Genomic DNA, 26,515 nt, shown 5'->3' with positions numbered 1-26,515 from the left:
GGAAGCTCTGCTAATTTCTATAATCCAACCATGTGCAAGCAAAAATGCTGTTTTTATTTTCCTTGCATTTCCCCCTCAGATCTACACCGACTGCACTTCTAAGTGCAATTGCAGTGCAGAGTGGATTTGCCTTTAGTAAATAAACCCCTTTGTGTTTAACCACTGCTGGACCGGAAAGGTTTTCCCCCTTAATGACCCGGCAATTTTTTGCGATTCGGCACTGCGTTACTTTAACTGACAATTGCGCTGCTTTACTTTAACTGACAATTGTGCGGTCGTGCGGCGCTGTACCCAAAAAAATGATGTCTTTTTTTCCCCACAAATAGAGCCTTCTTTTGGTGGTATTTGATCACCTCTGCGATTTTTATTTTTTGCACTATAAACAAAAAAGGAGCGACAATTCTGAAGAAAAAAAAAACAATATTTTTCACTTTTTGCTATAAAACAATCCCAAAAGAAAAATGTAAAAATCCAATTTTTACGTCATTTTAGGTCAATATGTATTCTGCTACATAATTTTGGTAAAAAAAATTCCAAAAAGAGTATATTGATTGGTTTGTGCAAAAGTTATCAAGTCTACAAACTAGGGGAAAAATTTATGTAATTTTTATTTATTTTTATGAATGGCGGCGATCGGTGATTTTTAGCATTACTGCGACATTGCGGCAGACAGATCCGACACCTAACTGACATTTTTGACACTTTTGGGGAGGACCAGTGAAATTGCTACAATAATCAGTGCTAAAAATATGCACTGTTACTATACTAATGACGCTGGCAGGGAAGGGGTTAACACCAGGGGGATCAAAGGGTTTAATGTGTCCCTAAGGGGTGTTTTCAAACTGTGTGGGGAATGGACTTATGGAATGAACACAGGGGCCTGTGTTCCTAAATAGGAGGAACACAGGAGCCCTGTATTCATTGCTGACAGAACAGCAGTCTGCCTTGTTTATGGCGGCAGACCGCCGCTCTGTCTCCACGGGGAGTGATCGCAGGTGCCCGGCGGCAATCGCGGCTGCCAGCCCCGCAGATCAGCTTCCCTCCTGGCGAATGGGCGAGCACTCCCTCAAAACGACGTATGGGTACGCCGTTTTGCGGGATCCTACCGAGTATATGTACAGCGGCTGGTCGGCAGGTGGAAAAAGAGAAAAATAAAAACACGCAAAACAAAAAATGCATGAAAACTTCATGCAAAAACGCAGCACAAAATGCGACAGAAAAATGCATCAAGTGTAGCTCCATAGATGTGAACCTAGGCTGGGCCCACATATATGCGGCTGCGGTTTCAGTGCAGCAGTCCGGTGCAGTTCTGTTCACTGGTTTAGGTGCAATTAAGGATCAAATTTTTACCTGAAATTGCACCTGAACTGGACCCAGAAGGGCACAGGACCCTTTTTATACTGCCCCGCGGCCGCCCCGAACATGTGTGAACTGGCTCTATCGAAACTGGTCCGATTCACATGTTATGCAAATTTGATGTGCTTAAAAACACATCCAATTCGCATAACATGTGAACCAAGCTTAAAGCTATATATGCGTTAATGCGCATTTAAGGTGTTTCTTTCCATTCCTCTTTGAAAGAGTCCCTAAAAAGTTAACATGCTTGGAGTGGCTTATTTTTGAAACCTGGAAAAGTAACATGCAATTAGGGAAACATGGAGGCCTGTAACACTAGCTGAACAAAAGCTTTGCAGATGCTTTTTTGTACACACTGCTCTTAGAGTAGTATAAGTAAATGAAGCACATAAGTATAAGGCCCCTTTCACACATACGGTCCGTTTGTCCGTTTTTCATCCATCTGTTGACGGATGAAAACGGACATCAATGCATCTCTATGTAAAAATGGATGACAACGGATGATCATCTGTTAACATCCGTTTTCATCCACTTCCATCAATGTCCGTTTTTTGGAACGGATGAATGCCCTATTTTTCATCCGTCAAAAAAACGGATCGGATGAAAAACGGATGTAAACGGACAAACGGATCTGAATGGATGGAAACCCTATTTTCCATCCGTCCAGCGGATAGGATCGGATGAGAACAGACCGACGGTCCGTTCCCCCCATAGAGATGTATGGGATACTGACAGCTGTGTGGAGAACAGCTGTCATCCTCCTGCTCGGCTGGGGATCGATCCCCCGCTGAGATAAACGGAGTCCGTCCAACGGACGGATAGTGTGAAAGAGCCCTTAGGCCCCTTTCACACAGGCGGACCATTCCGATCCGCCTGTCCATTTTTTTGGCGGATCTGAACGGTCCCCCCATGCATCTCTATGGGGGATCGGATGTCAGCAGAGACATGTCCGCTGATATCCGATCCGATCCATCAAATCTGGACGGATGGAAACCCTATTTTCCAATCCGTCCAGCGGATCAAATCGGATGGGATCGGATGAGAATGGACCGACGGTCCGTTCCCATCCGATTTCCCCCATAGAGATGCATGGGGAACTGACAGCTGTGTCTCCATACACAGCACAGAGAACAGCTGTCATCCTCCTGCTCAGCGGGGGATCGCCGGCTCGATCTCCCGCTGAGAAAAACGGAGTCCGTCCGATGGACGGATAGTGTGAAAGGGACCTAAAGCTGGATACACACTATCCAACTTTTGTTGGTAGATTTCCTTCAGATTTACCTTTTCTATGTAGTGCAAGGTCCTGCCTGATTGCATACAAATTGAAAGTGTTTAGGGTTGACCTCATATTATATGGTTTTGGTAAGTCTAAAGCCCCGTACACACGTACCGATGGTCGGCTTACAAATGTTCCTCTTTTCTCCCCGGGATGTCGGTGTCTGCTGAAAAGTGCAAAGACAGCACAAGGACAGCACAAGAATTTTGTCCGCCGACTGCAGAAGTGATGTCATGTAATGGTTAACTTTCCCTGTGTTTTCTATTTTCTGAGCATGCCCAGTCTTGCAAATCTGCGGTCTGTCGGCCGAATTGTGTACTGACAGGCGAACAATCGTCCGTTCTGGTGTCGGCATACAAATATTTTCATGTTTGCACGAAAGACTTTTGTCCGCGGATTGTGCGCAGACATCTGTCGGAGGCACCATACTAACACGCGTACAATCGGCAGATCCTTCGTCCACCGACGTTTGTATGCCGACGATCGGTACGTGTGTACGGGCCTTTAAGGAAAAAGTCTTCAGAAAATCTTATAGTGTGTATGGCCCATTAGGCTTTAGCCTAAGCTCAGTTAGAATCTTGATTAGATCTTAGATTGTTTTAGAAGACACACCCCAATCAATTCAATGCTTATAGCTGGCTGATGGGTGCTCTGATTCCAGTGCAAAGCTGTAGGGAGATGCTTTGATTATATAGTGAAATATCTAATGATGAACTCTGATAATTGCTCTGCTTTTGCCACTGATATTAATGCAAATACAACATTAAAAGGCATTAATGAAACATCTCAGGAGTACTCAGGTAAATATATAAAAACTATAAATGATTAATGGCAGCTGAGCAGTGATCATAGGGTTCAATTTACTGTAAACAGTATGAAAACATGAAATAAGGATTTTATTATTGCTTTATGTGAGCTGTACATCAGGAAATTAATGTAAGTTCTTTTACCCGCTAGGTACATTTTGTGTTTGAAGTTCAAAGCAAAGCTGGCCATTGAAGTCTATGGTCAAGCTGCTGGCAGAATGTGAAGAGGAAGCAATCAGCTGCTGATTATTAGATTTTACACCAGCCATTCATAATTATAATAACATATTTGACAATGTTCAGTAAGAATCATCTGTTTACTCTAAGCACATAGATTTTCAGTTATTTCTTTCCAGGTTTCACAAATACAGTATTACCCTATAGAAGAGCAAAAATTACCCAATAACTTAGGCAGGTATAACATTTTGCTATTTTCATAGACATGCTACTGCAAATGCTCCTCTTACCTTTGTGAAGTTGTGCTCAAGTGATGTTTTGTGAAAAGATAATTTATTTTCCTAATTTAAAGGGTACCATAATTTGATTTTCCAGCATACTGGCTGTTGCTGTCCCTGTTTTTTTTATGTTGGTTGTTGTGGTTCCATCACATTGAGCATTCACCTTGAAGCCCCCGTTCACGCTGAACACGGCTTTGAAACCGTGCAACTGCATCTTAAATCGCACGATTTCAGACTCGCGATCTGAAAGACATCTGTCCGACTTCATGTATAGATGTCTATTGAAGTTGCACCCGAAATTGGCAAAATTAATGCAGAAACTATTTTGCAAATTGGTGCAGCGCCGCAAAGCCGGTGTCGCACTGATTGGAACAGTGCCATTGCCGGCAATAGGCTGCGGTCTGTGAAATCGCGTAACCAATGGCTTTAATGTGAACGAGGGCCTAATCTTCCACATCTGGGATGAGCTCGGGCGAGTTTGTACGTGCCTGATCCCGCCAGGAAGCCGACACTGCACTCCGCTAATCGCAGGCAGTGAGACATTTCCCGATCCGCAGCTGCACAGATAAGGAAATGTCTCACTGCCTGTGATTAGTGGAGTGCAGTGCCGACTTCTTGGCGGGATCGGGCACGTACAAACATGCCCAAGCTCAACTCTATTCCACATATGCTTTGTTTACAAATAACAATAACATTTAGAATTTTTAGCAAAAAAAAAACCTGGTGAATTGCTTATAATTAGAGAGAGAGAGAGAGAGAGAGAGAGAGAATTTTTTGCAAAAATCCTAAAAAATTAGCTAGTATGTTCGCAATACATAGACATGAATTTTTTGGTAAATTGTATAATTTCCATCCTCAATTCCTGGGCAGCCATCCAAACTGAGCCCTAGGTGGGTTAACTTCTTTAGGCCCACACCCTGTTCACATATTTCAGTGATATTTAGGATGGTCCCATACCTATGCATAAAGTTAATTTATCGCTATTCGTAACATGCATTGTATATGCATATTTCGCAATATTGCAAGAATGATGCCCATTCAATTGCAATGACCCTCCAACACACAGCACTGCAGTAAAAATGCCCCTGTGAATATGCACAGGGATTCACTGGCTAAAATAATTGAGGTACATTTTTTTGGGGACTCGGAGAGGTGAAGATGAACTTGTCAGCCTGATCTGAGCTCAACTGCAGCATGTGTGCATCCGGTATCACAGGCCATGTCTACAACAATGACAACAGGACTGTTGTTAGAAATCATGGGGTCCTGTACACCCTTCCTGACGGGGGGGCCCCCCAACCCCACCTACACTGCACCCTCCCTTGGGATGCAGCGGAACAGCAGTACTGACTTTATCTGCCCAAAATTGAAAGTCCCTCCTCTTCTTCCACCTCCTGGGCCCCTCTGTTGACCCAATGGGGCCCAGGGAAATGTATTTTGACCACTTCAGTTTTGGAAGATTTACCCCCCCCCTTCATGACCAGGCCATATTTTGCGATACCACACTGCGTTACTTTAACTGACAATTGCGTGGTCGTGCGATGCTGTACCCAAATAAAATGTATGTCCTTTCTTCACACAAATAGAGCTTTCTTTTGGTTGGTATTTGATCACCTCCTGCGGTTTTTATTTTTTTGCGCTATAAGCAAACTAACAACCACAATTTTGGGGGAAAAAAAAATGACTTTCTGCTTTAAAACATCCAATAAACAAAATGTAAAAAATCTAATTTCTTCATCAAATTAGGCCAATATGTATTCTGCTACATATTTTGGTAAAATCCCATTAAGCGTATATTGATTGGTTTGCGCAAAAGTTATGTCTACAAACTATGTATTTTTAGGAATATTAATTTTTTTTAATAGTAATGTCGTCAATCAGTGACTTAGAGCAGGACTGCAATATTGCAGTGAACAAATCTGACACTAAGGGGTTTATTTACTAAAGCTAGAGAGGGCAAAATTAGTCACAATTCTGCAATCCGCTTCCAGGTTTTATTGTTAAAGCTTAATGATAGAAGCTGATTGGTTTCTCTGCAGAATTTTGACTAATTTTGCCCCCTCTAGCTTTAGTAAATAAACCCCTAAGCGACACTTTTTTGAGGACCAGTGACGCCAATACAGTAACTAATGCTTAAAAAAATACATGGTCACTGTACTAATGGCACTGGCAGGGACGGGGTTAAAATCAGGAGCGATCAAATGGTTAATCGTGTTCCTATGGGGTGCTTTCTAACTGTGTGGGGGAGGTGTTTGTACTGTGGGAAGACAGAGATCTGTGTTCCTGTTTAGCAGAAACACAGGATCTCTGTCTTCACTTGTCACAGAATGGTGATCAGCCTTGTTTACATGGGCAGGCCGCCGTCCTGCCTCTCTCGGGAATGATTGGCGGGTCCCGCCAAGCAACATGCTCCTGCTGTGTCCAATCACAGCGAGAGCTGGTTTCTGGCAGCACGCATGTGCACCACAAACCTGGAAATGTCAGGCGATGTACAAGTAAATGATTTCACCTGTAAGGGCCGGCACCCCGCAGTGTATGTACGTGGGGCAGTCAGCAACTGGTTAATAGCATGCAACAGCCCTGAAAAAGGGGGAGTCCCCCCCCCCCCCGAAACATGTTGGCTCAATGTACTTGTTGCTTCTTTCAATAAACACCTTTTAACCTACCTTCCAATTCACATCCTTTTTGGACAGTGGGCACTCCTTCCTTTCTACTTTTCAAAGTCTACATGTTGAAATTACCATAAGGCTGTACTAATTACACTGGCACGGAAGGGGTTAACATCAGGGGCGATCTAACTGTAGGGGAGGTGCTTTGACTGGGGGAATGTAAAGATCCTTGTTCCTGCTTAGCAGGAACACAAGATCTCCATCTTCCCCTCTCACAGAACGGCAATCAGCCTTGTTTTCATAGGCAGACCACCGTTCTGTCTCTCTCGGGAACAATCACCGGGTGCCGGCAAACATCCAGCTGATTGGCTCCGACTGTGTTCAATCACAAATGGATTGAGTCGCCGGCGGTGTACATGCACGCCCCAGACCCAGAAATGTAAATGATGTACAGGTGTGTGATGTCGAACTGAAGGGCCACCCTGCTGCAGTACATGTACGTGGAATTGTCCTGAAGCGGTTAAGCCCCGGTATGCAAGTAGGAGACATGGTTTGGTCCAGTAAAATCCATTTGCTAACTTTGCCCTGGGCCCCCCCTGTTCAGCTGATGTGGCCTGGGCCCGGTACAACAAGACCGGTTGTACTGTCTTATCCGGGGGCCCTGATTGACACCATTACAGGGCTTGTTTTATTGCAGCTTCTGGTGAGTGTATCTGAATGGTGAAATGGGAGCACAATGAAGATACCTCTATAACACAAGAGGTGTTTTAGGATTTGTTATTTCATGGCTGTTTCCTGATATATTTGGTGAGTAGACTGGCGCCCTCTGTGTTACACGGGAGGAACTGTTTTTACTTTGTGGGAGACAAGACAATGGATTTATGATTGCTGCACATATTGGAACTTTTTTTGATTTTATGATATTTCTTCAAATTCCTATATTCTGATCACTTCACGTTGTTTTTACTATTTGTTTTAGTTTGCATTTGAAACTTTTGTACGTTTTTTTTAATAATCAATAGTGCTGCACTTCATAGGTTGAACTGGATGGACTGATGTCTTTTTTCAACCTCACAAACTATGTAACTTCTATTTAATTTACACATTTTTGGGGGGGCTTGTAAACTTGTAAACTCCTGCCTGCTGCGCCAGTTTGCTGAGGTCACGTGCCATTCATGTTGTCTCTGCTACATTTATCATTGTCTCAAGTTAGAAAAACCAGGCAGTTATAAGGACACTAGCCATGATGAGGAGACATGTTGAGCTGGGAAGAAGGCTAACAGGGGTGGTGGATGATGGGGCAGAGGTGAGCAATGGATGGTGGCTTATGATTAGGGGGAGAATTTTTGCTATGGGAGGATATTTTTATTTGGTGAGGGAGGCTTATTGCCTAAATGCCAACACTCTGTGTGTATGTTTATGTGTATGTAAAACAACCCATTAGGTTTAAAATAGAAATGTAAAGGCAAAATATTATTGTATAGATGTTAAAAAAAACAAAAGTACCTTTTTTTTATAAGTGTAGCACCCTCCTAGGTGGGTAGGTGCTAGGCAAAAACATCTATTTCTCCTTCTGCTTATCAGGGGAGCTGATCTATTAGGTTGCCTGTCACATGTTTCCAGGTGTGATTCACTGGGTCTGAGGGAGTGTCCCCACTATATCCAATGACAGAGTTTGTTGGACAGTGGAGGAAACCCAGCCAGTGACACATTGGCTTTTGTGAGAATCACAGTGGGAGGGCATTCTTGCAATGCATCCTGGGATTGCTCATAAAAGCCAGGGGACATGTGACAGGGCATCTTTGGTGGGAAGCAGAGTCCCAGGAGGAGGCAGATGGCTGTCTCTCCTCCTGCTGTGTATGAGGGAGGTGGTCTTAGGCAGTCCGCCTAGTGAACCAGGTGTGGAGCTGAGCTGCAGAGGATCCAGTGAAGCTGACGGTGGAGCTGCTGGCAGAGTCTCTCGGGAAAAACCATGTCCGTGAGTACTAAGAGACTTGCCAAAGGGTCTGCCCAGGAAGGGGGACCACTCCAATGAAGTCAGGGGATAAAGGAGCCAGTTCACACAGAGAGTTACAGTAAAGGGGGTGCCGTGTAGAGAACCCTGAAGAATAGGAACAAAGAGGTACTAGGAAGAGCCCTGAAGATTGTTGAACAGTACAGCTTATCTAAATACTTCTTCACAGTCAAGGTGAAGCAGCGGCCTTGCCGCATTCAGTTATTCAGCAGTCCCAGCAAATTGGGCATAGTTATTCAAGTTGGAGTATCCAACTCATCCCTTCTCCTATCCAAGTTCAAAAATAAAACTACAAAAAAAACAAAACCCCTAGACTATTTTCTGACTGAGCCAAGTACTTTGAACATGCTTTATTGTCAAGTTGTTGCTAAGGGGAATCTGTAACCAGCAGCTCCCAAGGGAGTAATGATACATAAGGGAGTATCTTCCCTCTGTTCTCTGCTGTATAAGAGGGGAGAAGCAGCAGCACACTGATCTTCCCAGTGAATGGCTGTGCAAGGGGGGCATGTCAGGACAAGTCAGATTATTGGAAGAGAGCAGGCTAAGTTCAAAGCATTGCTAGAGATCTGGCCATGGTGTGCTGTCCTGCTTAGTGTGGTCTGTTTATAATAGGAGAGCAGAGGGATGAGCAGGAATGCCAGGAATTTCACACAAAGGAAGCAATACAAAGAGAACAGGATACTTTCTCATACAAGTACATAGTAGAGCAGGAATATGAAATGTTGGGGTAACAAATGCTTTAAGTACTTATGCTCCCTATATGCTGGCACAGTAGTCTGATGTCTGCAGCTTGCAGCACAGGTTTGACTGCAACAGTCAGGAATATGCAATGTACAGCACAGCATACAGAGTGCAGTGTACAGCACAGCATACTCTTGATGCTGTGCAATATGTTACATGTTCCTTTCTTTTGTATATGACCTATTTATGGCAGCTGTTCTTTGTACTCTGAACTGCATGTTACGTACTCTTAAGGACTGCATTCTGCACCATAGGGTGTATAATACTCTTAGCCTTACCCTGTACAACTGTTTGTCATTTTACTGGACAACACTTTGTTTTTTTTTTTGTTTTTTAACAAGTGAGCTGAACAATAATCTTAGTGCTATCAAAGTGATAATCACTGGGGCAGGTTAACTCTGCAGTTAACCCTTCACACATACAAACTATGATACCATGTGTTTTAATGGAAACATGCACGGTGCACCGTTTACAGTATCTGCTGTTTCAGCTTAAAAAAAAAAAAAAAGTATCAGGAGAAACGTCTAGTAGCAAAGAGACCCAACGCAGAGTACCACTTAAGCAACCTTGCAGCTAAAAGCTGCATCCGCAGAGACCTGGACATCAACCTTGCAGAAATGAGAGAATGTGTGAACTGAAGACCAGGTGGTGGCCTTACAAAGTTGAGCAACAGATGCCCTATAGTGAAATCTCCACTGATCTGGTTGAGTGAAGACGTAAGGGTTCTTGTGGTACAAAAGTCTTTAGTATAGACTCTTGCAACAAGCTGTCTTATCCACCTGGCAATAGTGGACTTGGATGCAGGATGTCTTTTTTAGGTCCTTGTTGAGAGGACAAAAAGAGAATTTGTTTGTTGTATAGATGAAATCGAAGCTGCCCTCAGAATTAACATCGGAACTTTGCAACATTTGGAGTTTATGTACCTCTCTCCATCTTATCCACATCCCAGTATGGGTCCTACCTGTCGGCACAAGCGTCCAATACATCTCTTTCTTTGTTTATTGTATAGAGGATGTGGCTTTGTCCTTGACTATGTCCAAACAATGGAGAGCAATTTCCCTGGGATGCTTAGGAGAAGAGCATAAGGAAGGTAGGCCAATGTCTTCATTAGGAAGAAGACTGATACCTGGGGAGAAAGGAGGGCTTAGACTTAAGACCAATTTGTCCCTGGCAAGGGTTGAGCAGTGCTCCTCACAAGAGAGGCTGCTAAGACATGTCTGACTGTAATTGGCACCAATAAGGCCACTTTGCAGGAAAAAAAACTCCCAAGGGGAGTTCCCTACTGTGTTTAAAAAGGTGGTTTCTGCTGGGCAGAGAGGATTAGACTAAGATCTCAAGGAAGCACAGGGTGCTGTAGAGGTGGTCTGATCTATAAACCTTTTAATGGTTTTTACCAGAGAGAAAACTCCACGCTTTTGGAATAGGATGGACAAGGCTGAAACATGTACCTTATGATTACATAGAGTACGTTCTGGTAACACCCAATTGCAGTGAAACCAGAATACAAGGTACCAAGTAGTCTCTGGGGTTAAATGCCTGTGTTCACACCAGTAAAAAAAAAAAAAAAAAGACCTCCAGGCACAGTACTATATTTTTTTTTTTTCTCAGTTTTTCTGGTCTTGAGTAATGTGGGAATGATGGAGTCAGAGCTATAAGCCATGCTGTTAAAGCAAGTGACCTAGAAGAAGGATGGTACAGGGGGCCTTAGGACAGGGAGGTTGATTTACTAAAGGCAAATATACTGTGCACTGCAAGTGCAGTTGCTCTAGATCTGAGGGGAAGCTCTGCTGATTTCTATCATCCAACCATGTCCAAGCAAAAATGCAGTTTCTTTTTTTTTTCCTTGCATATTCCCCTCAGAGCTAGAGCAACTGAACTTGTGGGTGCACTTGCAGTGCACAGACTATTTATCTTTAGTAAATCAACCCCAGTATGTGTATACCAGGTTCTTCTGGGTCAGATTTGTGCAATGAGAATCCTCCTTTTTTCTTCTCTTTCCTTTTATCTTACAGAGCAGTTGAGGAAGAAGCTTTAGTGGCGGGAGGACATCCTGGGGTTGATTTACTTAAGGTACATATGCTATGCACTGCAAGTGCACTTGCTCCAGAGCTTAGTAAATGAGGTAACGCTTCACTTTGCAAATAATGCTTAATCACATGCAAAGAAAGTAAAAAACAACACTTTTGCTTGCACAAGATTGGATGATAGAAATCAGCAGCACTTCCCCACAGCTCTAGAGCAACCTCACCATATATTAACTTGGAACTGAGTCAATGGGATTACCAGAGAATTGTATGCCAATGCAATAGGGTCATTGATCCTGGCCTCTAATTGGGGCAACTTATTGACCCTGGAGGCCAGGAAGTCCACCTCCGAGGTCCCTCATTTCTGACATGGAAAATACATTCAGGATAGAGGAACCATTCCTCTTGGTCCAGGTAATGACAGATGAAATGGAAGATTGTCCATTTTCAGAGATTGCTGGGCAGTGCTTTTTCAACCAGGAGATGATCAGATTTACTTCTTTCAAAGCTGTCTGACTCAAGGGTCCCTCTTGGTGATTAATATAGGCCACTGCTGTGGCACTTGTTTCCAGTGCTTAAGTGGTTATCCACCAAGCTAGGGGGAGTTCCCTATTCTTCTCTTCAGCCAAGCAAGGAAGTCTAAAGATGAAGAATGGTTGTTCCAGGCCAACAGAATGTTGTAAGGTGTCTTGAGTGGAACTAAGCGAAGGAAACCACTTCAAAGCAACCATGTGGCCAAGACTCTCATAGAGAATCTGAGGGATTGCCCTTTTTAATCTTACGGTCTGAGCATGAGACCTTAGAAAAAGAAGCTTGTGTGGCAGAAGAAAGAGACCTTTTGCCTGGGATGTATCTAGGATAAGGACTAGATCTTCCAGAGGCAAGAAAAACTAGGGGGCAGCCTTTTGAAAGTTGATTACCCAACCCAAAGTCTGAAGAATCTGGGTAGTCCTTTGTTTGCAGATAGTTGTGAGGGAGTATATGCTGTATATCAGTACCACAAATTGGAAGCATTTGTCTCCTACTGCAAAGCAAAGAAAGCGCTGATGTGAATAAACAGGAATATGGAGGTAGGTGTGATGGGAGTAACTGTGGTTGGGTGGGCCCGTGGAACCCAGCTTACCTTTTTTTAGAGAGGTTTATAAACCCCCTGTCTCAGCTCCCCAGGTTATGTGTAAGTCACCTGGTTTCTATTACGGTCACAGGGTGACTAAGAAGGTGATGGACAACTACTTAATGGATGCTGCGAATATGGTTTGGATTACTTCAAATGGGATAGTAATATTTATCCGCAATATACCTCAAGAAATCTATGATACAATAATTCCACTGTATCAGAACGAAAGAGCATTGTATGAGCTTTGCCTCATAGACTATTGTAGGTAGGAGCCGGACAGTCTATTGGGGTCTCCTGCTCTTGTCTGTATAATAAGGTATTCTGTAGGTTATCCCCTGATTGTCCAGGTGGTTAGCTTAAATTGATGTTTAGCTATGGTAATTATATTCCTGTGTGCAGTTTGTTTTGTTGGGGTAATACGATCACGAGGGGGATGTCCTCATGTGGGATATATATTCTGTGTGAGTTTGTTCAATAAAGGATTCCAGTTTTATACAAGCTATTGTTGGTTAGTCTTGTATATCTTGGCCTATAATATCTGATATCTATATTCAGACTGGAGGAAGTGGTGTACTGACGGAAGCACTCAAGCACAGGGTGGGTCAGTTCTGTCACATTGGGGGCAGCGGTGGGATAGTGCTTCCTTCCTGTGAACACATCCAAACTACCACCGGATCCAAGATTGGGAAAGCAGGCTTTGGTCACCCACCCCATTGGAGATATGGACCTGGCATCAGAGTTCCAGATTTGCAGCTAAAATGAGTTCTGCCTAGTTCTTGGTTGCAATATGCGGCGATAATATCTGATATCTATGTTTAAGACTGGAGAAAGCGATATACTGGCGGAAACACTCAAGCCCAGGTTGGGTCAGTTCCGTCACAGCAGACATCTTGACGGTCTATGGATGCCAAGTATTTTTATTGTCTCAGAGATGCAAAAACTAACCTTGTGGATTGCATACGAAACTTGTGAATGAAAACTTTTAGGGATTTAGGTCCAGTATAGGATGAATACCCCAGTTTTGGTACAGATTCTAATAGAATTTTTTTTTTTTTTTTTAACTTGTCCTTCAGATAAGCTGAACCACTCCCTGAAACAAGACATGGTTCAGAGCAGTATGTAACTTTGTTCTGTCCTGAAAAATCCAGATCCTATTGAGCTTTCATTGATCTAGTCCAATTAGCTGCAGATTGAGAAACGCAGATTGCAGCAATAGCTAGTTGCAGGGCTGGACCTGCAAGGGTAAAGAGGGCCTTTAGATTTCCTGTCTGAAGAATCTTTGAAGGAACGTATTCTATAGGCACAGTAAAGTTTTTAAGACTGGGACAGCGGGGTCTATTACTAGAATTTTTTTATAACTTTTTTTTTTTTTTTTAGTGATTTCTTTTTCCGCTGAGCAATGATTCTCAGAGGGGTGAAAATCTATCCAGGAGAAAACATTATAAGTTGCTAGTTCTTTTTGTTCATGAATGGTAATCATCTTTTTTAGATTATGCTCTTTCTTAAGTTTCCATAGGGGACCTGGGGAGAGGAGAATAAAGTGTGACTATACATAAGCTTTTGCGCACAGCAGGAGTAAGCATTTCTACTTTGACAAGCAGATTGCATACAAATGTAGCACAAGGTGTATGAGGTTGGGGGGGCGGGGTGCAAAATCTTATGCATCCTCTTCTATTACTGCATCTTGGTTTTATTTAAAGCTTTCTGTTTCTAACTTTTCTAAGTGAGGTACTTCCACTCCTGACTCAGCTAGAGAACCTAGAGGTGGAGAAGAAGCCTGGCACCTTTAGGCTTTAAGCAGTGATGGCTGAATTAGGTGGGATCAGGGCTGTCTCTCAAAAGTCTGTGGTGTTGGAATAACATGTCAGAAGAACTATTGCAGATAGCAGAGGGAACATAGAGGAGACTGAAATCACACTCTGTACTTTGTTTTGTTCATTTTTCAGGGGTTTTTAAACATCTCCATAAGAGAGACAAAGTCCTTCACCCACAAGACACTGGTAAAAAAGGAATGTCTCGCAGAGAGGGGTAGGGTTAGAGGTGAATACCCAAGGAGGGTATGTTGAGAAGCTTTGCCAGTGCCCAATCATATGAAGGTGATCACCTTGTACTGTGCAATAGGTTCTTTCATTTTGGGTTTAAGCATTTAAAGATTATTCTTAGCAATTGAAAATTTATGCAAGAAAATATTTACAGAAAGGATGTTGCAAAACAGACTATTGGCAACAGTAAAAAAAGTACTGAACAAAATTTGCCTAGTCTTTTGCTTCCCACAGTGTTCAGTCTGCTGCAGAAAGAATCCAATCAGAGGTATTAGAATCTCTTAGCATTTTTATATCATTTTGATATAATTTTTGATAGAGACAAAAGCTGATGCTTTTCAAAAGCAGTCATCTTTTCTGATACCTAAAGATTGAGTTTTCATAATTACATAATTAACATAACCCAAGGGTCTGAAGGTTGTGCTGAAGTGTTTGTGTTTATGATGTTCAACGGACACATTCCTAATGCCAATTTTTCCAAATGCATCTATATTTCAAAATGAAATTTTTCTGACAACTAACCTATTACAGGACAGAATTAAAGTATGATTTGATAAATGCTAAATATATCAACCTTATGCATATTTCGCTTAGGAGATGTAATGTTTTTTAGCCTTCTGCTTATCGTAAAGAGTGTTTGGTGTCAACGCAATTGTCGCCTTCGAAAAATCAGTGTGATCACTTTTTTTTTTTTTTTTTTATAATATAATTCCCGTCATAGCAGAAAGTTGTGTGAAATGTAAAGCTTAGATTTAGTAAAAGAAAATAACCACAAGGGACATTACCTACTCTCCCTTCAATGTGTCCCTTGTGCTGCTGGTTTCCTGGTTTAGTTTATATCTTCCGATATTTATTTATTTTAAAGTCTTGTCGTATAGAGTTATTTTAGTTTAGCTCCTTTCCCACACAGGCAACATGTCCAAAGCAAAGATGAACTGTAACTGCTAAACCTTTTCTCCTTTTATCAAACCTGTCATCCAGGATTCCCTTCTTCTGGTTTCTAGGCAGGACAGTTTCCTAAGCTTCTAAGCCCTTTCACAAATAGTTTTGTGAAAAACATCCTATTAGACATGTGACCAACATATGGCAAAACTATGACACCATGCCTACTGTCAGGTGTCTGATAGTGAGACCTTGTAGATTGCCAGCTCAGAGTTCCTCAGGGCGTGAAGTCTAAGCTCCAGCCTCCTTTCTTCACCATGGCTCTGATGGTTGGAATCTAGTTGTGGCCACCAGTTATACCCAACTGAGGGATGCTGAGACCACTCTGTGTTCAGAGTACAAATGGCAGGAGACAGAAGAAATTTAAGTGAACAAGCTGAGGTCAGGGCAGGCAACAGACAAGCACCGAAGAAGAAAAAGCCAGAGTCGGTACATGGGAAGTCAGACATTGAATACACGTAATAGTAGGCAAAAAGGAGCTTGGGGAGCTAGGTAGTTGCTCAAGCAACACAGGCTGCACTGGGCATGTCTTATATAGCAAAGCAAATTGGGAGGCAGGCCAGAAAGTGATAGAAGGGAAAGGAAATATAAACCCACAGAATCGCAGGGGACACCCAGAAGCCAAACCACACAAGAAATAACAAGTCTAGGAGAAACACTGCAGCAAGGAGGTAAGAATTACACCAGCAGGAAAACTGCAGGCCAAAATAATGACACCTACAAAGAAAAGTTTGTGTAGGAAATAAATTTGTGCTTTGCCCATGCAGGGAAAGCAACAGGTGCGTCTTACTCTCCTCCCCTTAAATGCATGCTTAACTCCCTTTCAATCCCCTGCCACCTTGTTTGGGAGTGAAGAAATATACCCAGTATTTCTGGGAATCTTAAAAAAAAATAATATATTTTGTATATTTTTTTATTTTTATATGTAAAAGCACTGGCAAGTAAGTAATTCTGGGAACATGTAACTCTCTTCCTTTTTTTTTTTTTTTTTTTTTTCCCCATGGGCCTGCTCTGGCACTTGGTGATTGGTTCAGCACATGGGAATGGGAATTGGGTTTTTAGCCCTGTGTAAGTTCAAAGCTGTGTCTCCTCTTATGCCCCGTACACACGTGCAGATCGTCGGCTGAACGATTGGCCGTCTTTTGTCCCCGGGCTGTCGTGTCTGTTGAAAAGTGCAAAAGACTGCACAAGATTTTGTCCGCCGACTACAGCCGACTGCAGAAGTGATGTCATGTGATGGTTAACTTTCCCTGTGTTTTTTCTTTTCTGAGCATGCCCAGTCTTGCAAATCTGCTGTCTGTCGGCCGAATTCTGTATTGCCTGGCGAACAATCGGCCGCTCTGGTGTCGGCATACAAAAATTTTAATGCTTGCACGATAGATTCTTTTCGGCCGAAAGTGCGCTGTCGGCTGTCGGAAGCATCATACTAACAAGCCGAAAATCGGCCGATCGGTCGTCGGCCGAATCTTTTCGGCCGACAATCTGCACGTGTGTACGAGGCATTAGTGGTGGTGGAGAGAAAGAAAGGGTATGATCTGCTGGAAAGGGGCAAGGATATGCACAGAGTTGCTTTAAAGAAGAAGAAGAAAAAAAAAATCATAATCATGATCTATGCTTACAGAGATTTGCCAAGCCTATAAAAGCAAATGATCAGTGTGTTCTGTTAGTATATCCAACTTGATGTTTTAACACTGCAATAAACTAGCTAATTAACTAGCAGCTTCATACTTGCACCCATTTTTCTTTGACTCTTTTGATATTTATTTTTGTAATGAAGTGAAAATTGAAATTGATTAGATGGGGTTGTTAAAAAGCAAATTGTACCACCAGTGCTTTCCTGCAGTTACGCCATCTTAGTGCTAATATCAGATATACTGTTTAGTGCAAACAGCCTGACGCTTAAATTATTGTCACTTTAATTGGACTAATTTAAAAGCCATATTTTGAACTGTGTAATCTTGGCATAATGTTCTTCGCATGGTAGTAACCAAAGATGTTTTTCATTGCAGGGCATTTTTCCTATTCTCACAAAGACATTAGGGTGATTTAAAGATCAATTTAAAATTAAACGGTCAAGTTCACTTTCTTGTTAACTTTGCTAATATATAACATTTGTTGAAACGTCTAGACGCTGTTGTTTAATCAAATAATGTGTGCACTTCAATAGGTTGTCTAATCTGCAGTGTCTACTGCCTTGTACAGATTGCTGCATTGCTTTTTGCTACATGCCCGCCTCAAGCTGACAGTTTGGCTTGGCTTTTAGGTTAAAATACAGCCACTGCGCAGACTGTTTTAGTATTCATATCACATTTAAAATCTTCTCAGCTTCGCTATTTTGGATTAATATTATAATCCATATCCTCTTCAACGGACAATCTAGCCAGTTGGTGTTAAATCACATTCCTGGTATTTGTGGATTTGCATTCATCCCTGCTTTTGCCTGGTGCAGTCTTCCTGTCAGTAGTTCTAGAGGTCAGAGGAACATATAAACTAAAATGTAATTTTATCTCTGAGATAAATACATACTTGGCTCAGATGATGGGTAGATTTTTATATATCAGTGTTTTGCAGAGAACTCGGAAGCAATGAAAATACTTGTCAGTTATGTGTTTTTCTTTAAGTGGTTAGAGAGCAGATAAAGGCTTGTGCCACTAAACCAGAAATTCAACTTTGTTAACTTGGAGTTTGAGGCAAACAACTAAATACATAGTTGAATTACAAAAAACTGTAAAAATACTGTATGTTTTAATGCTGTATTTAAAGAATATGTAAACCTAACATTTTATATTCCTGATATGTGGCTGCTGTACCATGTACTTGTATGAAAAAGTATCCGGTTATCTTTGTATTGCCTCCTTTGTGTGAAATCCATGGTTTTCCTGCCAGTCCCTCTTCTTATTATGTACACCCTGCCAATACCTTGCTTGGAGTACAGTGAACTCATGGTCATGTTCAAGAAAGTGGCTGGTGAGTGCATATGTTTGTATGTCTTCAAGGTGACATCTAAGGCAATGTGCCTCATAAGATTTAGAGTGAGATTTTGTGATGTCACTACTGTGCAGCTCACCGTTTATGCTGAAGGGCAGGGCCGATCCTAGGGTCACAGATGCCTGGGTGCAAGGATATTTTTGGCGCCCCCACATGGATGTGGTCATCTTACTAATGCCTCCATTTTACAAATGTTTCTATGGCAACGAGTGAATGGCACAACACCTGAGAATAATGCTCAACAGCTTGTCACCGGTGTAAAACAGATAAGTGCGCAACCTAAAAAAATGATAAATACCAATGCTAAAAATTCAACAAATTGAGTCCATATATGAGAACGATCAAAAGACATATCCTAGTGAAGAAAAGTCAATGTAAAGTGCTCTTATGTAGTTTAAAAAGTGAATCCTAAAACATCAGCGCTTCATATGGTGACCTCTCTCCCACAGACAACTGCACGTCTCTTAACAGAAAGGCTGGATTCCATATTATTGGGCTCGAACTCTCTTGTGTCAATATAAGCCAGCTGGAGAATTCCACTTCCAGGGCTTCCGTGAGAAACACTCCTTCCTGGTAAAGTGTCAGCTTCACTCAAGTGGGTTATGTATCTCAAATATCCCCGGCTCCATGGATCATCCAAATAGATATTCTCCAGCATAGGGGGTTTAGGAAGGAGGAAACTTCATAGTTCAGTATGCTCAAGCCTTTGTTCCCAGTCGATGCCTCTTAGAGGGAAACGCGTTGGGTGGAGCTGAATTCTGTGACGTCACTACGAACCAGCCTGCAGATGAGTTCTGCAGCTGGGTGTTTTGATTCTTGCCTTCTAATGTTTAACTTCATGTAAGTGCAATGAATATTTTTAAATAAATGGTAATTTTACATACATACTGCACAATGAAATTTCCTTCTTAAACCTCCTATGCTGGAGAATATCTGTGGCAGGATGATCCGTGGAGCCAGGGATATTTGAGAGATCTAACCCACTTGAGTGAAGATGACTCTTTACTAGAAAGAAGTGTTTCTCACGGAAGCCCTGGAAGTGGAATACTCCAGCTGTCTTATATTGACACAAGCAAGGCTGGATCCAAAATTATAGGGATCTAACTTTCTGGTAAGAGTCGTGCAGTTGTCTGTGGAAGAGAGCCCCATATGAAGCGCTGATGTTTTATGATTCACTTTTCACCTACATAAGAGCACTTTAAACTGACTTCTTATCTTATGATGGTCTCTTATATGGACTTAATTATTTGAATATTAAGCAATGATGTGTGTGTGTGTGTATATATATGTGTGTGTGTGTGTGTGTGTGTGTGTGTGTGTGTGTGTGTGTATATGTGTGTATATATATATATATATATATATATATATATATATATATATATATATATATATATATATATATATATATATATATATATCATTTTTTTTATATACAGCTTATCACTGGTAATTCTAAACTTTTGAGTTTACAGTTTTACTATATGTGATAATGAGTTGCAATATAGAAACATCCCTTTAAAAAGCAAGGATCACTCTAAGTTCAGCATCAGAAGAAACGGGTTGCAATGACTGGGAGCCCCTCCTGCAACTATGTCTCTATGTAGGGTCCGATATGTGGGGCCCGTCCTGCCCCAGGGTGTCTGCATACATTTGTTGGTCTATGCAGAGGAGTGAGGCCAGGAGTGCTAAGTGTGCCAGCCTGGGTACCCTTTCTTCAGGCTGCCTGTAATGATTGTGAAGAGTAGGGCTCAGGCCCCGGGCTGCTCACTCCTCCCCATCTGCCTTAAAGGCGCAGAGAGGTGCAGTGTCCCCGGTCAGGCTGGGCCCCAGGGGTGTATACGTGGCACTGCCCCAAACTTTAAAATTTAAAAACGCACACAATTTTTTTTCCAAGCCCCCCCCATCACAGTGCCCCTTGCAGTCTGCCCCTCCCCCCATCTGTCTAATCACAGTGCCCCCTTTTACTCTCTGCCTCCTCTGCATAGCTCTGCATAGTCCTGCCTTCGGCATAAACAGATAGCTAATACTATTAGCAATATGTTTAAGTACGTTTCAGTAAGCGATTGCAGACATAATACAGGAGATTATTAGAGACTGCGGGCATGATGCAAGAGATGGTCAGAGACTGCAGACACGATACAAGAGATCAATGTAGCCTTATCAGTGGCCATCAAATGCAGCCTACGAAATCCTGGATCACACAGAGCGGCGATCTCCCACTGGACCACGGAGCTTTGCCATTGTAAAAATAGTCCCGACTCCTATGATATACATACTACTGATTCAGTTTCCCGACATTGCAGCAGTATGCCGTCTATCACAGAAGCCAGTCTAGGAGGAGGGACTTTGTTACAGCTGAAGAGGAGGGCAGGGAGGATGGGCACGATGGGAATTACACCCCTACCTGCCCCCTCCCCCCCAATTTGTGGTACCCAGGGTGGACCACTCCCACTGGCTTGCTATCCGCCTCCCTCCACAAGTATGCACACCTGCAGCAGGGCCGATCCTGGGCATCAGTGTGCCAGAGAAACTTAAAGCGCCAGGCCCAGGGAGGCAGTGCGTGGGCAATGCCACTTGAGCTTCAGCACCCCCTTCTGCCTCCACTAGCGGCGCCGCCCAGGTTGGGCCCTGCTGGAGGGAGAGCTATTCTTGTACTGCTTGCATGTTTTTGCTGTTGCTTTATTCATTTTGTGAATGTGTGCTTCTTCCACTTCTCCTGACACTTCTTAATCATTGCATTGATTCATCAGATCACCTGTAATCATGGGCAATCCCTGACAAGAGAAGTCCCAATAAGGCTGCCTTTACACTGAGACATGCAAGGCGGTAATTGGGCAAAAATTGGCTACAGGTGGCCTGCAGGAAATACTGATGATTAGTCCTTTTCCCTCCACTTGCTTTTTCAAGGGTGCAGCTACCACAGTTCAGTTCTTGGTCTGTAAAGTCAAAAAATCATTTAAAGGAGTTGTAAAGTCAGGAAGGTTTTTTTTTATCTTAATACGTTCTATGCATTAAGATAAAAAGCCATCGGTGTGTATCAGCCCCTCCTAATACTTACCTGAGCCCAATCTCTGTCCAGCGATGTCCACGAGTTCTTCGGTCGTTCCTCCCCCCCTGATTGTCTGGGACACAGCAGCGACGCCATTGGCTCCCATGGCTGTCAATTAGTCAGCCAATCGGGAGAGAGAAGGGACTGGGCAGAACCACATCTCCGTGTCTGAATGGATAAACGGAGCTGTGACTCGGGTCGGGTGCCCCCCACAGCAAGCGGCTCAACAGGAGGGAGGGGCCAGGAGCAGCGAAGAGGAACCCAAAAAGGAGGTTTCGGGCTGCTCTGTGCAAAACCAATTACACAGAGGAGGGAAGTATAACATGTTTGTTATTTAAAAAAATTTGACTTTACAATCACTTTTTACCATTGCAATGCTCCAGAACCTTTTATCTTGCCCTTCCATGCAGTCTATTGCCCCATAATGAACCTTTATGCCAAAATAATCCTCTGATAAAAAAAAAAAACACGTTTTATGTTACAACTGTATGATTTTAATGATCAACTTGTTAGTAATTGCGTTGATAGAGCTTTCTGTGATACATTAGTCCTATTAAATATTTTGTATGCCCACAAAACACCCACAGAGGAACTCCTATAAATGCACAGGTATTTGTCTTGATAAACACTACTGGACGTACAGTCTAATTTTCTTCTCACCTGGCTGACAGTATTTTAGATTATCTTGATATCTACAAAAAATAAAACAAAAGAAAAAAATGGGGGAATTATGGGAAATAGCCTGATTGTGCTGCTCACTGACATGATATAAAAATGGGATTCACGACACCGAAAGCCAGAGAAATTGCAAGGAAAATAGCTTTACAGAATGAGCCAATAATACAGACCATTTCACCTCATACCTGGCTCTTTTCCTGATCGAGAGGACAAAAAATTGAATGTTTGACAAAACAAAATGACCTTTCAGATCAAGTGAAGATCTGTTTAGGAGAAAATAATAGCAATGTTTTATGGGAAAAATATTGCTCTTGACATTTCACGAACAATCATAAGCAGTGCAGTAACACTAAAGTCCCTAAGCTAAATTTAATCTCTATCTTTTTTGTTTCAATCGTATTTATTGAAGTTTTTAAACCTGAACATAAACAAGAAATGAAGTACATAACAGTACACATATGTATAAATGTGCAGTATTCCATCATACCAGATAAGAACTTTAGTGAACATCTACCATAAACATAGGGCAATCAATACACTATATGTCATAAGCCTTTTGTTGGGTACAAGTGATGATAGTTGTCTTCTAGAGAGAGTTAATTTCTACTTTTTTTTTTTTTCATGGACTTAAAGTGGTTGTAAAGCCTAAACGTTTTTTTTTTACCTTCATGCATTCCTTGCATTAACGTAAAAAATGTTTAGGTGTCAGCATCCCCCCTCACCCCCCCCCCCCTTTTTACTTACCTGGGCCTTCATTAGATCCAGTGCTGAGCATTTCTGCAGCTCTTCGCTCTCCCCACTTCTGGGTCTCAGTGGCTTTGCTGGGACACCAGAAGCCATTGGCTCCCTGTGCTGTCAATCGAAGCCAGTGACAAGGGAGCAGGGGGAGGGGCCAAGCCCCGCTGTCTGTGTCAATAGACGCAGCAACGGGGCTCGGGTGCGAGCAGCTTCCCGCGGGGGCACTGGACAGAAGGGAGGGGCCAGGAGTCTTTCCACTGCTTTGGGAAGCCTCATGTTCTGATTGGGAACAAGTTCTCTCAATGTTGTCCACCATTTTCTGCTAGCTTTAATATAAAAGATGGAGCTCAGCCACCATATTAGATGATGTGTGGAATTACAGTGGGGCAGGGAGAGTGTTCCAGCCTGCAGGGACAGAACAGGCATCCTCAGGAATCCTGCCTATCAGCACTGTTGTTGTGATTGTGATAGAAGATTTCCAGAGACAGTGTATTTTCTGGTTAAATCATCTCTGCTGCATCGGTGGAACCTGCTTATGGACACCAGCCTATGGCAATTTAATATGTGTCTTGTACACCACTGCTGTCCCCGAAGAGAGGAATAATAACTACAGTTCTGGTTTACTAAGCTGCATTCTGTATCTTTGGTAAATGTACTGTAAATCTGTGCCTTTATATGCGAACAAGAGAACTCTTTACGCCACTTTTGTAAATACCATTTTCCACTGCTGCTTAGCTAGCAATTAAAGTTACTTCATTTACAATCCCACACAGTGTGATTCCCTCTCATGCTAATTCCCCCGCTTACAAAAAGACATTTGAGAAATTTTTTTTTCAATACGGCACCGCGTTACTTTAACGACTTTACCCCCGGAGGATTTTCCTGCTTTACGTCCAGGCCACTTTTTGCAACTCGGCACTGCATGACTTTAACTGACAATTGTGCGGTCATGCAATGCTGTACCCAAACAAAATTTACGTCCTTTTTTTCCCATAAACGGAGCTTTCTTTTGGTGGTATTTGATCACCTCTGCGCTTTTTTATTTTTTGCGATTATTAATAAAAAAATAGCGAAAATGTTGAGGAAAAAATGACATTTTCAACTTTGTCTTTTAAAAAATATCCAATATACTCAATTTATGTCATATTTTGGCCAAAATGTATTTAGCTACATGTCGTTGACAAAAAAAATCTCAGTGAGCGTATTTTTATTGGTTTGCGCAAAAGTTATAGTGTCTACAAACTATGGTGTAAATACTGGAATTTACGCAGCTTTAATTTCTGACTGCCTATTTCATTTCATGAAGTGCTAAAATGGCAGGGCAGTACACAACCCCCCAAATTACCACTTTTTGGAATGTAGACATCCTAAGGAATGTCCTGAGAGGCATGTTGAGCTCATTGAATATTTCATTTTTTTGTCACAGGTGTTTGAAAAACAATTTTTTTTTTTTTACACAAAGTTGTCATTGAAATTATATTTTGCTCACACATGCCATGGGTATATGTGTAATTACACCCCAAAATCTATTCTGCTGCTTCTCCTGAGTACAGGGATACCGCATATGTGAGACTTTTTGGGAGCCTAGCTGTGTACGGGACCCCGAAATCCAATCACCACTTTCAGGTTTTCTAATGGCGTAAATTGTGCATTTCACCCCCAGCACTACCTGTCAGTTTCGGAGGCCCTAAAATTTCAAGATGGCACAAAACCCCCCTAAATGACCCCATTTTGCAAAGTAGACACCCCAAGCTATTTGCTGGGAGGCATGGTGAGTCCATGGAATATTTTATATTTTGCCACAAGTTCCAGGAATTATATTATTATTATTTTTTTTTTGTTTTTTTACACAAAGTTGTCAGTCAATGATATATTGCTCACACATGCCATGGGTATATGTGAAATGACACCCCAAAATACATTCTGCTGCTTCTCCTGAGTACAGGGATACCCCATGTGTGAGACTTTTTTGCAACCTAGCCCAGTACAGGACTCCGAAAATCAATCACCACTTTCAGGCTTTCCAAGGGCGTAAATTGTTGATTTCACTCCTGACCAGTGTTGGTCACTGACTGTGAGTAACTGTATTTTGTTTTGTTTTTTGGTACCTGCTGGCTGGAGTGGCTGGCTGTTGGTGGTGTGGCACGCTGCTGGTGGTGGTGTGGCACACTGGTGGTGGTGTGGTGGGTGGTGGCTGGTGGGGGTCTGAGACCTGACTCCTGACTGTCTGTGACTGACTGAGTTTTTTTTTTTTTGGTACCTGCTGTGCTGGACATGCTGGTGGTGGTGGTGTGGCCTGGGCTGGCACACTGTTGTCCGGGTCCCTCTGGCTCCGTCCTCCTCCAGGCCTCAGGCCTGCCTGTCTGTGCCTCAGCCTCTCTCCTCTTCTTCTGGGCTGTGCGTTGGTGGAGTCGGTGGTGGACTGGTGGTGGACTTCTTGCTGATTGTTGAGCAACACTGGTGGTGGCACTGGTGGACTGGGATTGGTTTTTCGGGGTCCTGTACGTGGCTAGACTGCCAAAAAGTCTAACATGGGGGTATCCCTGTACTCGGGAGAAGCAGCAGAATGTATTTTGGGGTGTCATTTCACATATACCCATGGCATGTGTGAGCAATATATAATTTAGTGACAACTTTGTGTAAAAAACAAAAAAAAGAAATAATAATTTTCCCGAAACTTGTGGCAAAATATAAACTACTCCATGGACTCACCATGCCTCTCAGCAAATAGCTTAGAGTGTCTACTTTGCAAAATGAGGTCATTTGGGGGGGTTCTGTGCTATCTTGAAATCTCAGGGCCTCTGAAACTGTGACAGGTAGTGCAGAGGTAAAATACACAATTTATGCCATTAGAAGACCTGAAGATGGGGATTGGTTTTCGGGGTCCCGTACACAGCTAGGTTCCCCAAAAGTCTCACACATGTGGTATCCCTGTACTCAGGAGAAGCAGCAAAATGTATTTTGGGGTGTCATTTTACATATACCCATGGCATGCGTGAGCAATATATCATTTAGTGATAACTTTGTGTAAAAAACAAAAAAAACAAAAAACAAATTGTAATGTTCCTGAAACTTAGGGCAAGATGTAAAATACTCCATGGACTCAATATGCCTCTCAGCAAATAGCTTTGGGTGTCTACTTTCCAAAAAAGGGTAATTTGGGGGGTGTTTGAACAGTCCTGGCATTTTTATGCTCAATCTTAGCGACACATCACCCACTCTTCTAACCACTTGAAGACCAAGCCTTTTCTGTGACTTTTTGTTTACATGGAAAAAATATATATATATATATTTTTTTTTTACAAGAAAATTCCTTTGAACCCCCAAACATTATATATTTTTTTTAAAGCAGAGGCCCTACTGAACAAAATGGTGGATGTTGCAATTTTTTTTGTCGCACCGTATTTGAGCACCCATTTTCCAAACACCATTTTTGCGTAAAAAAAAAAAAAACACTTTTTTATATTTAATGCAGAAATACACTATAAAATTCCTAATTGTTTGGTAAAATCTAAAATAGGATCTTATGCCGAGTACATAGACACCAAACATGACATGCTTTAAAAATTGAGCACGCCCGTGCAGCGGCAACAAACTACGTATGGTTTTAAAAGTCTTTACAGGTTACCACTTTGGACTTAGAGAGGAGGTCTACTGCAAGAATTACTTCACTCGAC

The 26,515-nt window shown here is 42.3% G+C and overlaps 1 protein-coding gene across 1 annotated transcript in view; it reads left to right on the top strand.

Annotated features, from left to right (window-relative positions):
* Positions 1–3,338: 3,338 nt before the first annotated feature.
* Positions 3,339–26,515, top strand: part of LOC309557016 (A-kinase anchor protein 7-like) — a gene marked incomplete at both ends in the record, with an annotated part of 168,277 nt that continues 145,100 nt past the window's right edge. Inside the window, one exon of the mRNA XM_082259619.1 lies at positions 3,339–3,432. Coding sequence (XP_082115745.1) covers positions 3,339–3,432 — 94 coding nt within the window. The remainder of the gene's footprint in view (positions 3,433–26,515) is intronic.

The sequence above is a fragment of the Pelophylax lessonae genome (assembly GCF_965119305.1).
Source record: "Pelophylax lessonae genome assembly, chromosome: 5".
NCBI classification, from domain to species: domain Eukaryota; kingdom Metazoa; phylum Chordata; class Amphibia; order Anura; family Ranidae; genus Pelophylax; species Pelophylax lessonae.
The sequence above is the reverse complement of the archived record's forward strand: the minus strand, read 5'-3'. Positions and strand labels throughout refer to the sequence as shown.